The sequence below is a fragment of the Rhinolophus ferrumequinum genome, chromosome X (genome assembly GCF_004115265.2).
Source record: "Rhinolophus ferrumequinum isolate MPI-CBG mRhiFer1 chromosome X, mRhiFer1_v1.p, whole genome shotgun sequence".
NCBI classification, from domain to species: Eukaryota; Metazoa; Chordata; class Mammalia; order Chiroptera; family Rhinolophidae; genus Rhinolophus; species Rhinolophus ferrumequinum.
In genome coordinates, this window is record NC_046284.1 from 36,958,298 (window position 1) to 36,974,009 (window position 15,712).

Below are 15,712 nucleotides of genomic sequence, written 5' to 3' on the forward strand. Positions count from 1 at the left end.
AATTAACAAATGGGCAGAGGACCTGAATAGACATTTCTCCAAAGAGGACATACAGACATATGAAAAGATGCTCAACATCACTAATCATCAGAGAAATTCAAATAAAAACCGCAATGAGATACCACTTCGCACCTGTCCGAATGGCTATCATCAGTAAATCAGCAAACAACAAGTACTGGTGAGAATGTGGAGAATGTAGAAAAAAGTGTACTGCTGGTGGAGTTGTAAATTGGTTCAGCCACTATGGAAAATAGTATGGAGGTTCCTTTAAAAATTCAAAATAGAACTACCTTCTGACAGTAGAAATAGAAATAGACTCATAGACACAGAGAACATTGCTAGATTGCAGAGGGTAAGAGGATGGGTGAGAAAGGTGAAGGGATTAGGAAGTACAAATTGGCAGTCACAAAACAGTCACAGGTATGTGAAATACAATATAGGGAATATAATTAATAATGTTGTAAAGACTATGTAGGGTGTCAGATGGGTACTGGACTTATCGCAGGGATCACTTCATAGATTATATAAGTTCTTAACCACTGCTCTATACACCTGAAACCGATATAAAATAATATTGAATGTCAACTATAATTAAATATATATATGTGTGTGTGTGTGTGTGTGTGTGTGTGTCTGTGTGTGTGTATATATTCACAGGTTGTAAAGTACACCATAGGGAATATAGTCAATGGTATTTTAATAGCTATGTAGGATGTCAGATGGGTAGTAGACTTGGTGGGGTTATCACTTTGTGAGGGGTGTAAATGTCTAATCATTATGTTGTTTTGTACACCTGAAACTAATAAAAAAAATTGATAAAAAATAGTGTAGAGTGAATAGAAATAATGACCATTAACCATGTAATGCTGAGCTAGCATATGATGGGACTAGTTTAAAGGGCTGGACAAGGAGGGGTTATAAATTCGTTTTACTGGAGCACATTGGTGGAGGTGGGTGTCTGGGGGATAAACATGCAGTTTTTTCTCTAGGCTCCAAACTTAACTGGAGTGTACTAGGCTCAAGTCATTAACATAGAATTTATTTTCTCTGAGCTAACTGAGCAACATGGGCCGCAGACATCATAGCTAACCACCAATTTCGATAAACCCTACTTACTTTGCTTGGAATTGGAAAGAAAACATTGCGTGCATATGCCTACACACACACACACACACACACACACACACACACACTTTATTATATACCGGGGGTACCAAAACAATGTACACATTTTAAGAGATGTTATCTATGTATTAATTTTCAAAGTTGAATTGAATTACAGTAGCAATGCAATGTGTGGTATGTTTGCTCAAAGATGGCATTAATCAAATGAATGCTAGCATCATTCATTGTATCACAATTTTAACATTTTTTCCCTTTCTTTAATCGCTTCTCGGCCATTTGGCTAAGATCAAGTGTAAAATGTGTATACATTTTTTGGGCACCCTCTTTATATAAATAATTTCACTGGTTTTGTTCTTCATAGGGCCGCTCAGTGAAAAATGTCCTTTGGCCTGTCCTCCTTCCCTTCAGGTATTTCAATTCAAGGATGAAGAAAGGATGTGGTTTGCAGTCCCGCTTAGACTTGAGCAACCTCGCTGGGAACCAGATGGATGCACAGACCCGGTTGCCCCACCGGCTTCTTTATGCCCATACACACATCATGTCCCACCGGCAGGACTACTTAAGTCCGGGGAAAGTATTTGCAGGCGTACCCGGAACTGTTTCCAAGGTTTTTTCGGGCTCTAGTTGTGGCGTGGTTGGCTTGTTCTGGGAGCCAAGGCAACGGAGATCCTCCCAAGCTCGCGAGAGCGCCCTCTTCTCCCCCGGTTTCCGGGACCTAGCGGCACTGATGGCTCCGGTGTCTGGTTCGCGCAGCCCGGAAAGGGAGGCCTCGGGCTTCAGGGGGAAGCGTCGCAGTTCCTCGAAGAGCCCAAAGCCCAGCAAATCCGCTCGCTCCCCGCGGGGACGCCGCTCTCGCTCACACTCTTGCTCTCGGTCGGGGGATCGGAATGGCGTCAGTCATCAGCCGAGTGGCTTCAGCCAAGGCTCCCGAAACCAGTCTTACCGCTCTCGCTCGCGGTCACGCTCTCGAGAGCGGCCCTCTGCGACGCGGGGCACCCCCTTCGCTTCTGCCTCCTCGTCCGCCTATTATGGCGGCTACTCACGCCCCTATGGGAGCGACAAGCCTTGGCCCAGCCTCCTGGATAAGGAGAGGGAGGAAAGCCTGCGGCAGAAGTGAGTGAAATGGACGCACCTTCTCGTGCACGAGCCCACCTGCCTTCCGAGTCTGATTTATCGTTCATCCCGCTACTGACTATTCGCATTTCGCTTTCTCTGCCTGCCTTGCGCCCATTTTCATCCCTTCGGTCCACCCACTACAACGCCTTATTCTCTTTTTTTCTTCCCTAGGTTTTCACTCATCCTCGGGCCCCTTTATTACAGTGCTCTGGTCTCCCGCTACTCCTTTCCGCCTCCTGGCTTGTAGCGGACATGGCCTACCGGAATTATATAGCATCTACTTGGTTGTGTGGTTATCCTTCGTAAGCATGTTTTTATTCCCCACTAGACTGATCTCACGGAAAGGAGCCCTGATTTATCGATCACAAAATTCACAATGCTTAGCACTTGGTGGGCACACAACCATTGCTTGTTGAATGATCACACAGGTTTGAAATGATAACAGGATGTAAGTGGAAATGTTTTGTAGCGAGTTGAGAAGGGTTGAGAATTAGGGTTTTAAATTGGAAAGGAGAAAAACCTCTGAGACAAGATAATTGAATGAGTGTAGGAAAAATGATCTGCTAAACTGTAGATTAGGCTATGTTGACAAAGGTTTTGTTAAGTGGTCTCAATCTAGACCATGAAAAATAAAGTCAGGGTGAGATCAGGTCTCTAATGAGAGTATTTGAGTGAAAAATGGATAGTTTAAGAATAAGAAAGAAAAAGGGTTATAATTATTGCCATGTAAGTCTTAATACCTAATGCTTATGAGTATTCAATTATGTGTCAGGCACTACTAAGTGCTTTACATACACTGTGTTAATAAACAAGAAATTTAAAAGTATTACAGGCATTAAGGTTAGGTTCCAACATCAGGGAAATGTCCCATGAATCGTTTTCTTCAGGGAGTGGGAAGTCATAAAGCATAGTAATGAGGACAGGTTCTAGAATCATACTGCCTGAGTTTGCAGCCCTGCTTTGCTACTTAATAGTTGTGTGACCTTGAGCAAATTATGTAACCTCTCTGAGCTTTATTTCTTCACCATTTAAAAGGGGATAAAATGAGCACGACTGCCTTTAGAGTTGTAATGATTTAGTGCCTGGAACATAACAAATAGTCCTTAAGTGTTAGCTATTACGTTTTCCTGCATAGGAACAGAAACAGTAAAAATGGTCTTGAGTTAGGTTGGAGACCTACCTCGCCAATGAAAATTTTCAGAAATTTACCCTAGGCTGTCAATCAAAAAGCAACCAGCTTCTTACTAGACAATCCTCACCAAAAGATGTGGGGAATTCTTGGATGAAATTTGCATTTGTACATTTAGAAGATAAATTATTTATCTTAAGAGTACAGATGAAGTCAGGTGATGAGAACTTGACTGCTTGTTCTTTACAGCCTGTCAGGCATACTTCCCCCTGTATGCATAATAGTCCCAGTTCGGTTATAAGTATGTCCCTTTTTCAACCGTTTCTTCAAGTGGAAAACATGAGTCTAACTGCATGGTTATAATATCTCTTCCCCTGAATAAAACAGTAAAAAATAGTTTATTCAAACGATCAAATTTATTTTGTAAGGGCTTTAAAAAAATGGGAGTCACAAGCATCTAAACATTGAGGGATTGAGTCTTAATTTTTGTGTTTTGTTTGTTTATGAATAATAGCAAAAATTAAGAGAAGAAATCACAAACATAAAACAAGAAAAAAAGATTTTGTGTCCTCCAAGAGTAGATAATGATGTACTGCTTTTCTACATTAACTCCTGAGTTTCGGCAAATGGAAGGTTTGACCAAATCAAAAGTAAAGACTTCTCTTTACTTTCATAAATGTGTGTGAACAAATGAAGTTATTTTCAAATGTAAAACTGTTTCTGTCACATGATGCAGAAGGTGAAATGAACAGTTAGGAGCTATGTCATGCATGTGGCAGAATGGATGCACTTGACAATCTCCCAGGCAGCATTTCTGGCCCAGCCTCTCAGGCTGTCTGTAGTCTGTACCATTTGATAGTACTATCAAAACATCAAACTGTAAGTGTTGAGTTTACATTTAAGCCAACTTTTTGGTAATTTAAAGTTCAAAATGTAAAGGGAAAATAGGACTTAACTGGACCCCTTTGAATTTGATTATATATTTAGGAAACAATTTAGTCATGGGGTTTTAATTTACATGCCTGTTATCTTCTAGGAGATTAAGTGAGAGAGAGAGGATTGGTGAATTGGGAGCTCCTGAAGTATGGGGACTTTCTCCAAAGAATCCGGAACCAGAGTAAGTGATTGAAATATATATATACATACACATATATATGTGTATATATATATGTATATATATATATATATATATATATATTAAATGTAACATTTGTTTAAATGCAGAGTCTGTTGTCAACATTTTTGTTAAGAACTTTTAAGTACACTTCACATTTTTCTTTTTTCTTGTGATTTATGCTATTCTACCCCTTAAGTTTTAAAAACATTGAACATACCTAAGGATTAAAACATGCTGCTAGTGGATTTTAGCATGCTAATTGTTCTCTTTAAATTGTAATTTATGAGGTACTAATTTCCTATGCATAGAAGAGTTCAGTATTAATTACATTTATATTATTTCGAATTATTTGTTCTCAATCCAGTAGCAGATTGCATGTCAGATGTTAGCATTACAAAAAGACTTTTTGAGGTATAATTGACGTTCAACATTATATTAGTTTCAGGTGTACAACATTAATGATTTGATATTTGCATATATTGCAAAGTGATCACCACAATAAGTCTAACATCTGTCACTATACATACTTATGGAATTTTTTTTCTTGTAATGAGAACTTTAAAGATTTACTCTCAGCAACTTTCAAATATGCAATATAGTATTAACTATAGCCACTGTGCTGTACATTACATCCCCATGACTTATTTATTTTATGACTGGAATTTTGTACCTTTGACCCTTTTGTAACTTTCTACCTTCACCTATTTTACCGACACCCGGCCACCCCCCTTCCCCCCCCCCACAGCCAACATCTGCCTCTGGTAACCACCAATCTATTCTCTATTCTCTGTCTATGAACTTGTTTGCTTTTTTTTAGATTCCACATATAAGTGAGATCATATAGTATTTGTCTTTCTCTGTCTGACTTCTTCCACTCTCTTGGCATAATGCCCTCAAGGTCCATCCATGTTGTTGCTAATGGCAAGATTTCCTTCTTTTTATGGCTGAATAGTATTCTGTTGATATACACACACACACACACAGTGCCAAAAAAATGTATACACATTTTAAGAAAGAAATAAACTGTGTTAAAGGGGCAGCCGGATGTCTCAGTTGGTTAGAGTGTGAGCTCTTAACAACAGGGTTGCTGGTTCGATTCCCACATGGGCCAGTGAGCTGTGCCCTCCACAACTAGATTGAAGACGAGTTGTCGCTGAGCTGCCAGAGGGGCAGCCGGTTGGCTCAGTTGATTAGAGCGCGAGCCCTCAACAACAAGGTTGCTGGTTCAATTCCCACATGGGATGGTGGGCTGCGCTCCGTGCAACTAAGATTGAAATCAGCCACAGATTTGGAGCTGAGCTGCGCCCTCCACAACTAGATTGAAGGACAACGACTTGGAGCTGATGGGCCTTGGAGAAACACACTGTTCCCCAATATTCCCCAATGAAATTTATTTTAAAAAATACTATTAAAATTGTAATACTCAATATATACTGATAACAAAATATGAATACAAGTCACGTTTGACTTTTGCAATTACAAGAGGTACTCAAAGTGGTTACCACCAGTGTATATAAATACACACACATACATACACGGAGGGGGGCCTGCCAAAAAAAATGTATACATATTTTAAGAGATGTTATCTATGCTCAAGCAGTAGTTCACCATAATCAGAAGTGTCTGGACACTGATGGTAGCTACTTTGAGCACCTCTTCACCTCTTGTAATTGCAGAACTCAAACGTGACTTGTATTCATCTTTTGTTATTGGTATATATTGAGTATTACAATTAATTCAGTTTTTTCCTTTCTTAAAATGTACATACATTTTTTTGAGATATATATATTTGTGTATATATATATTATATATGTGTATATATATATATTATATATATATAATATATATATATATATGCACATTTTCTATATCCATTCATTTGTCGGTAGACACTTAGGTTGTTTTCATATCTTGCTTATTGTAAATAATGCTATAGTGAATATGGGAGTGCAGATTATCTTTTCAAGTTAGTGTTTTTGTTTTCTTCTAATAAAAACCCAGAAGTAGAATTGCTGGATTATATATGGTGGTTCTATTTTTAATTTTTTGAGGAACCTCCATACTGTTTTCCACAGTGGCTGCACCAATGTACAGTCCCACCAGCAGTGCACAAGGGTTGCCTTCACATCCTTGCCAATACATGTCATTTCTTGTCCTTTTGATAATAGCCATTCTGACAGGTGTGAGGTGACATCTTATTGTTGGTTTCATTTGCATTTCCCTGATGATTACTGATGTTGACCGTCTTTTCATGTCCCTGTTGGCTATCTCTATGTCTTCTTTGGAAAAATGTCTTTTCAGATCATCTGCCTATTTTTTAATTGGATTGTTTGTTTTTTTGTTATTGAGTTGTATGAGTTCTTTGTATATTTTGGATATTAATTCATCAGATGTATGATTTGCAAATTTTTCCTCTATTCAGTAGGTTGCCCTTTCATTTTGTTGATGGTTTCCTTTGCTGTGCAGAAGCTTTCAGTTTGATGTAGTTCCATTTATTTTTGCTTTTGTTGCTTTGCGTTCAGTGTTAAGTCTGAAAAATTATCACCAAGACTGATGCTAAGGAGCTTACCGCCTATGTTTTCTTCTAGTTTTGTGGTTTCAGGTCTTATATTCAAGTCTTTCATCCATTTTGAGTTACTTTTATGTATGGCGTAAGAAAGTGATCCATTTTCATTCTTTCACATGTGGCTATCCAATTCTCCCAGCACCATTTATTGAATAGACTGTCCTTTCCCCATTGTATATTCTGGCCTCCTTTCTTGTAAATTAATTGACCATGTATGTGTACATTTCTTTCTGAGCTCTCTATTCTGTTTGAAAAGGAATTTTTTAATAATGAATATACTAATAGGGTTTTGTTTAATTTTCCTGTATCAAATAGTATCTGAAGGCTTAATCCTTTTTTCCTTTTCCTTATTTTTTTTCTCTTTGAGGCTATTCATAAGCAGCTTCTTCCCTCGCCTCTGTTTCTGTGTCTACTTTAGGTTGATTTGAAACAGTGAGCTTGTCAGGTAAACTTGTAATTTGTGACAGAGTGATAAAGCATTATTATCTGAAACTTGTTCTTATAAATACCTTTGGAAAATGCTTGAAGAATCTGAACTCAAAGAATTAGACTTGGAAGGAACCCTAAAATTAATTTTCTAGGTGATACCTAAATTATTCCGGATGTGATCTCCAGAGGAAAAGATAGTATAAGGATTCCTTTTCCAAACGACTGTACAACTTTTATAATACTCATTTTCAGAATTTTCTACAACAGAATGAAATCTGTTTATATTGTAGTGTGTGAGGTTCTTCTTGCTTTGGGGATACAGAAAGTTGCTGCTCTGCCATATGTCCTTTACACACAAAGAATAAAATTGTGACTTCTTCCCTCAGACTTCTCCAGTTTCTTTCATCTTTCCTTATGGTTCCCGTTTCCTTACTTTTGCCCTGTGCTTTCTTCTGAAAGTATAAATCTTAGCTGTTTATTTCAGTTTGAATAGTACTTTGTAAGCTCTAAAGAATTATGCAAGTCTAAATGATTATTATATTATTATGAAGGTGGTAACTCCTTGAGCTGTACTGTTAGAAAAGCAGTCCAGTGCCTGCTTTTAATGGTTCTTCAACAATCATTTCTTACTGAAAATGTAATTTTGTATCCCGTGGTCCATATTTCATCCCTTTTCTGATTCTTACAACCATCTTCTTTAAATTCAGCTCTGATGAACATACACCAGTAGAAGATGAAGAACCAAAGAAAAGCACCACTTCAGCTTCTACTTCAGAAGGTATTTTTTTATTTTTTTTAAATTTTTTGGGGTGACAATTGTTAGTAAAATTACATAGATTTCAGGTGTACAATTCTGTATTACATCATCTATAAATCCCATTGTGTGTTCACCACCCAGACTCAGTTCTCCTTCCATCACCATATATTGGATCCCCCTTACCCTCATCTCCCACCCCCCACCCCCTTTACCCTCTGGTAACCACTAAACTATGGTCTATGTCTATCAGTTCTTGTTTCTCATTTGTTTGTCTTGTTCTTTTATTGTTTTTGGTTTATATACCACATATCAGTGAAATCATATGGTTCTCTGCTTTTTCTGTCTGACTTATTTCGCTTACCATTATACTCTCAAGATCCATCCATGTTGTCACAAATGTTCCTATATCATCTTTTCTTACCGCCGAATGATATTCCATTGTGTATATATACCACAACTTCTTTATCCATTCATCTATCGAAAAACATTTTGGTTGTTTCCATGTCTTGGCCACCGTAAACAAAGCTGCAATGAACATTGGAGCACACGTGTCTTTATGTGTAGATGTTTTCAGATTTTTGGGGTAGATACCCAGGAGAGGGATTGCTGGGCCATATGGTAATTGTTATCATAATTTTTTGAGGAACCTCCACGCTGCCTTCCATAACGGCTGCACCCTACCAACAGTGTATGAGGGTCTGCATTCCCACCAACAGTGTATGAGGGTTCCTTTCTCTCCACAGCCTCTCCAACACTTGTTCCTATTTGTCTCGTTGATGATAGCCATTCTGACTGGGGTGAGGTGATACCTCATTGTGGTTTTTATTTGCATTTCTCTCATGATTAGAGATGTTGAGCATTTTTTCATATGTCTATTTGCCATTTGTATGTCCTCTTTGGAGAAATGTCTCTTCAGGTCCTCTGCCCAGTTTTCAATTGGGTTGTTTGTTTTTTGTTGTTGAGTTTTATGAGTTCCTTGTATATTTTGGATATTACCCCTTATCGGAGGCACTGTTTGCAAAAACCTTCTCCCATTCAGTTGGTTGCCTCTTTATTTTGTCGATGGTTTCTTTTGCTGTGCAGAAGCTTTTAAGTTTCATATAGTCCCATTCGTTTATTTTAGCTTTTACTTCCATTGCCTTTGGAGTCAAATTCATAAAATGTTCTTTGACCCAAAAGTCCGTAAGTTTAGTACCTATGTTTTCTTCTATGCAGTTTATTGTGTCAGGTCTTATGCTTAAGTCTTTGATCCATTTTGAATTAATTTTGGTACATGGTGACAGATAGCAGTCCAGTTTCATTCTTTTGCACGTGGCTTTCCAATTCTCCCAGCACCATTTATTGAAGAGGCTGTCTTTCCTCCATTGTATGTTTTTAGCTTTTTTGTCAAAAATTATCTGTCCATATTTATGTGGTTTTATTTCTGGGTTCTCAATTCTATTCCATTGGTCTATGTGTCTGTTTTGCTGCCAATACCATGCTGTTTTGATTATAGTAGCCCTGTAGTACAAGCTAAAGTCAGGGAGTGTGATACCTCCAGTATTGTTCTTTTTTCTTAAAATTGCTTTGGCTATTTGGGGTCTTTTGTGGTTCCAAAAAAAATCTGATGATTTTATTGTTCTATTTCTTTAAAATATGCCATTGGTATTTTAATGGGGATTGCATTAAATCTGTATATTGCTTTGGATAATATGGCCATTTTAACTGTGCTCATTCTTCCAATCCATGAGCACAGAACGTCTTTACATTTCTTTGTGTCTTCTTCAATTTCTTTCAAAAATGTCTTATAGTTTTCAGCATATAGGTCCTTCACATCCTTGGTTAGGTTTATTCCTAGGTATTTTATTCTTTTTGCTGCAATTGCAAAAGGAATTGTTTTTTGTATTTCTTTTTCTGAGATTTCATTCTTAGAATATAGGAATGCAATGGATTTTGTACGTTGATTTTGTAGCCAGCAACTTTACGGTATTCGTTGATTGTTTCTAATATCTGTTTGGTGGAGTCTTTAGAGTTTTCTATATATAGCATCATGTCATCTGCAAAGAGTGATAATTTAACTTCTTCATTCCCAGTTTGGATGCCTTTTATTTATTTCTCTTGCCTGATTGCTCTGGCAAGGACTTCCAACACTAGGTTGAAAAGCAGAGGTGATAGGGGACAGCCCTGTCGTGTTCCTGAACGTAGAGCAAAGGGCTTCAGTTTTTCACCATTAATTATGAGATTAGCTGAGGGCTTGTCATAGATGGCCTTTATTATGTTAAGATATTTTCCCTCTATACCTATTTTATTAAGTGTTTTAATCATAAAGAGATGTTGTATCTTGTTAAATGCTTTTTCTGCATCAATTGATATAATCATATGATTTTTGTCTTTTATTTTGTTTATGTGATATATCACATTGATGGATTTGCGGATGGATGTTAAACGATCCTTGTACCCCGGGGATGAACCCCACTTGGTCGTGATGAATGATCTTTTTAATGCATTGTTGTATTCGATTTGCTATACTTTTTGTTTTAGGATTTTTCCATCTGTATTCATCAGAGATATTGGTCTGTAGTTTTCTTTTTTTGTGTTGTCCTTACCAGGTTTTGGTATCAGGGTAATATTGGCCTCATAAAATGAGTTAGGGAGTACTGTCTCTTTTTCAATTTTTTGGAACAGTTTGAGCAGGATTGGTATTAGATCCTCTTTGAATGTTTGGTAGAATTCACTAGTGAAGCCATCTGGTCCCAGACTTTTGCTTTTGGGAAGGTTTTGGATGACTGATTCAATTTCGTTACTGGTGATTGGTCTGTTTAGATTTTCCAGTCTTCATGGTTCAGCCTTGGAATTCTATATGTTTCTAAGAACTTGTCCGTTTCTTCCAGGTTATTGAACTTGGTGGCATATAGTCCTTCATAGTATTCTTGGATGATCCTTTGTATTTCTGCGGCATCCGTGATAACTTCCCCTTTTCCATTTCTGATTTTGTTAATTAGTGTCTTCTCTCTTTTTATCTTAGTGAGTCTAGCCAACGGTTTGTCAATTTTCTTAATCTTTTCAAAGAACTAGCTCTTTGTCACATTAATTCTTTCTATTGTCTTTTTGTTCTCTATTTCATTTAGTTCTGCTCTGATTTTTGTTATTTCCTTTCTTCTGCTGACCTTGTGTTTCACTTGTTCTTCTTTTTCTAGTTCTTTAAGGTGTAACATGAGGTTATTTATTTGCGATTTTTCTTGTTTCTTGAGATAGGCCTGTAATGATATAAATTTCCCTTTTAAAACTGCTTTCGCTGCATCCCAAAAATTTTGGTAGGATGTATTTTCATTGTCATTTGTTTCTCTGTATCTTTTGATCTCTCCTCTAATTTCTTCATTGACCCAGTCATTCTTTAAAAATATTGTGTTTAATCTCCATGTATTTGTGTTTTTTCTTGCTTTCTTTTTGCAGTTGATATCCAATTTCAAAGCCTTGTGATCAGAGAATATGCTTGGTATGATTTCAATCTTCTTAAATTTGCTGAGGCTGATTTTATGTCCCAATATATGGTCTATCCTTGAGAATGTTCCATGTACACTAGAAAAGAATGTATAGTCTGATGTTTTAGGATGAAGTGCTCTATATATGTAAACTATGTCCATTTCATCTAATGTGTCATTCAGGGCTGCTATTTCGTTATTTATTTTCTGTTTGAATGATCTATCCATAGCTGTCAATGATGTATTTAAGTCCCCTAGTATAATTGTGTTTTGGTCAATTTCTCCCTTTAGTTCTGTTAGTAGTTGCTTGGTATATTTCGGTGCTCCCTGATTGGGGGCATAGATATTGATGACTGTTATGTCTTCTTGTTGTATAGTCCCCTTTACCATTATGAAATGTCCATCTTTGTCTCTTGTTATCTTTTTCACCGTGAAGTCTGTTTCATCTGATATTATGGCTACACCTGAGTTTCTCTGTGTACCATTTGCTTGGAGTGTCAATTTTCACCCTTTCACTTTGAGTCTATGCTTGTCTTTGTGGCTGAGATGTGTCTCTTGGAGACTGCATATGGTTGGGTTTAGTTTTTTGATTCAATCTGCTACGCTGTGCCTTTTTATTAGTGAGTTCAGTCCATTTACATTTAAGGTGATTATTGATATGTGAGGATTTCCTGTCATTCTATCTTTAGTTTTCTGGTAAGGCTGTGTCTGCATTGCTGCTTTGCCTTTTTGTTGTTGTCTATTATTTCTGTACAGTGGTATTCTATGATGTTTCCCTCTATTTCTTCTTTTATTACAGTATATATTTCAGTTCTGGATTTTTCTTGAGTGGTTACCCTTAAGTTTAAGTAAAAGAAAGTTTGATATTTAGAGTATTCCATTTTCTTCAGCATGCTTACTTTCTCCATTCCCATATTCTGGTTCAGGCCTTTACTCTCCCCTTTTTATGTTTTGGTTTCCACAAATTGTCCCTGTTGATGGTGGTCGAATAGCCTCCTTGGTTATTCATGGCAATTACTGATTTATTATTTCTCTTCCTAGACATCTACAGGAGTGGCCTCTGTAACAGGTTGATAGGAAGAGGTCTTTCTTTTGTTTTCCAGTACTTGTTGGTTGAATGTTTTATTTTCTCCCCACCTGCAACCTTTTTTTTTTTCCCTCACACGGTAGTGCTATGTTTTCTCTGCAGTATTCCAGCTTCTCACGCAATGGGGCTTTCCCTGTGAGACGGGCTTCTCCTCTGTTAATAGTTCGCTTGGGTCAGCTTGGGTCACAGGGCGCAGTGTCCCTGTGGGTATGCGGAGAGCTTTTGAAGTTCCAAAGGTCTTCATGCACCAGATTGAGAGCCCCTGTGTTCCAGCAGTTCTGTTTACTCCTTCAGGGATCCGCCCAGATAGGTGGGGCCGGGGGCGGGGTGAGTTGTGAGACCTGGCCCAGAGCAATGGCAGCGACCACCACCACAGCTGGTCCTGCTTCCACAGCTTCGCCCCCTCCCACCCCCCCACCGCCGGAACCAGTTGGGCTGCGCATCTGTGTCTGCAGTCCACAGTTCTCAGAACAGCAAATATTCTGTTCTTTTGATCTTACTCTGCCACTGTTCCGCTTCTAGCACCAGGCAGTTTAGGGGGGGCGAGCTCTGGGAGGGTAGGGAGGGGGCGGCTAGTCTCAGTGCCTGAGGCTTCCATTCTCTGCTCAGCAGTGAGGGCTTAAACCACCGTTTTCAGCCTTCTTCTCTCAGTCTTTGCTCCGAGGCCTCCGCTGTGAGCGTTGGGTTCAGCTGTGTTGTATGCTGCCCCCTCAGCCCTGTGGGCCATAAGCAGAGCCCTAGCAGTCCGAGTCCTTCCCTCTCCCGCAGCTGCGGTAGTTCCGGGATGCAGCGAGCTTGGAGCACTGAGCTAGGTCTGCGTCCTGCGCCCCCGCGGCTCTGTCTCCACACTTCTCCCTTCTCTCCTCCCCGCTCCCGCGACTCGCCCACCTCTAGGCGAATTCAGTAGTGGGCCTCCTTGTCCTGCCTGTCTGCTGTGCAGGGAGGCCCCTGGGGAGCCATTGTCGTTCGACTACTTGTAAATTCCAGGGGAGCCCCACAGAGGCCCACCTCACGTCACCACTTTGATCAGAAGGTATTTTTTTTAAGAGGGGCGCAGGTCACAGTGGCCCATGTGGAGATCAAACTGGCAACCTTGGTGTTATCAGCTCCAGGCTCTAACCTACTGAGCTAACCAACCACCCCCAGGAGGTATTTTTAAATACAGAGCTTTTTTTGTTGAGATGTTAAAAAAATAAGTTTATAAATAGTTGACCATTAGACTTTGCTTTTATTCAAATTGTCCATCATGTATTCCTTTTCAGTATTTCAAATACAATAAAATTGATACTCAGAAATATGTCTTTACAACTTAGTTTTTTGTTTGTATTTTATGTAGAAGAAAAGAAGAAGAAGAAGAAGTCTGGTCATTCAAAAGAAAGGTCCAAGAAAAGGAGGAAGAAAAAATCATCTAAAAGAAAACACAAGAAGTATTCTGACGATAGTGACAGTGACTCTGATTCTGAAACAGACTCCAGTGGTAAGAAAGTCAACATCATTCTGCAAGCTTTGCTTCAAAACTAGTTTTCTTAAAGCTTATTTCAGAAGTAGGTTCTTAAAAACAATAATAATAGTCAAAAGTTTTTGAACACTTACTGACTTTGTGCCGGGCACTCTGCTAAGTGCTTGATATTCATTATTGCTTTTTTTTTTTTTTAACCTTTTATTTATTTTTTATTTATTTATTTATTTATTTATTTAATTTATTGGGGTGACAATTGTTAGTAAAATTACATAGATTTCAGGTGTGCAATTCTGTATCACATCATCCATAAATCACACTGTGTGTTCACCACCCAGAGTCAGCTCCCCTTCCATCACCATACATTTGATCCCCCTCACCCTCATCCCCCACCCCCCAACCCCCTTACCCTCTGGTAACCACCAAATTACGTTCCCCAGATTAATTTTCAAACCCGTGGCCATATTGCTTTTTAATCTACACAGTAACTACCCTCAAGGTCACACAGTTGGGATTTGAACCTAAGCAGTGTGACTCCAGATTGGTTGTATGTAGGTGTACAAGGCATGTGGCACTGAACCAAGTCAGAGTTGGGCTGCAAGATACGTGGTGCCAAACCAAGCGGTACAGGGCTGCATCAGCCCAGTAGAGCACATCTTTTGTGTAATACTGACACTCAGTGGACACCTTTGTGCAGTTTTCAAAAAGGCATACTACAAAGGACCCCTTTCAGGCTGGCAGCTGGTTTAAGGATGACACCCCTGTGGGGTGGCACATCACAAAAAGCAAGCTTTTTGTGCCCTCTCCTGGCTGATGATTGACAGAGGGTGCCTCCTCTGGGAACACATTACACAACGGCACCCCTTATTCTGATGTCATTCCCACTGTCACTTTTCTTCCTCACTGCTGGAAGACTGAACTTTTTTTTTTTGTTTGTTTGTTTAGTAAAGAAAGCTTTATTTATCAAAATGGAGACTGAACTTTGTTAAAGCACAAATCTGAGCATGTCAGTCCCCTACTTAAAATCATTCAGTAGCTTTGCATAGCCTTCAGGGTAAAGTTCAGACCCTGATTGATCCTGCTCGAATCACATATACCCTGTCACTTTCTCTCATAGCATCCTGTGTAGCCTGAGAACTACCTTCTGTCTCCTCAATATTTCGTGTTCTTTCTCTTGATTTTGTTCCTTGACACTGAGAATCCGTCTGCTTGTAATGTCGGTCTCTCTCTGCATTCAGCTTGGCTTATTCATTTCAACAATAGGCATGCATGACTTTTGTAATAAAACTGATTTTAAAAAGAACTAGCTTCAGAGTCACCTTTGCCTGGTCAATCATTCCTCAACCACCCTCCCCAAATCAGCCTGATTTTGAGACTCCTCTATAGGTCCAGAGCACCCCAGACTTCCCCCATCCCTCCAGATTCTATTTATCTCTCTACCTTTGTCTCTTCCATTAGACTGAGCT

General features: G+C 38.9%; 1 protein-coding gene and 1 pseudogene across 3 annotated transcripts in view; both read left to right on the forward strand.

Moving 5' to 3' along the window:
• Positions 1–1,385: 1,385 nt before the first annotated feature.
• LOC117030534 (uncharacterized) lies at positions 1,386–1,544 on the forward strand (annotated as a pseudogene).
• Positions 1,545–1,673: 129 nt separating this feature from the next.
• NKAP (NFKB activating protein) overlaps positions 1,674–15,712 on the forward strand; it is a 56,758-nt gene continuing 42,719 nt past the window's right edge. Inside the window, exons 1-4 of one of the 3 annotated variants that reach the window (XM_033102802.1) lie at positions 1,674–2,238; positions 4,407–4,487; positions 8,190–8,260; positions 14,124–14,264. In XM_033102802.1, coding sequence (XP_032958693.1) covers positions 1,853–2,238; positions 4,407–4,487; positions 8,190–8,260; positions 14,124–14,264 — 679 coding nt within the window. In that variant the 5' untranslated portion in view covers positions 1,674–1,852. The remainder of the gene's footprint in view (positions 2,239–4,406; positions 4,488–8,189; positions 8,261–14,123; positions 14,265–15,712) is intronic. The other 2 variants (XM_033102812.1, XM_033102818.1) reach the window with 2 other exon arrangements.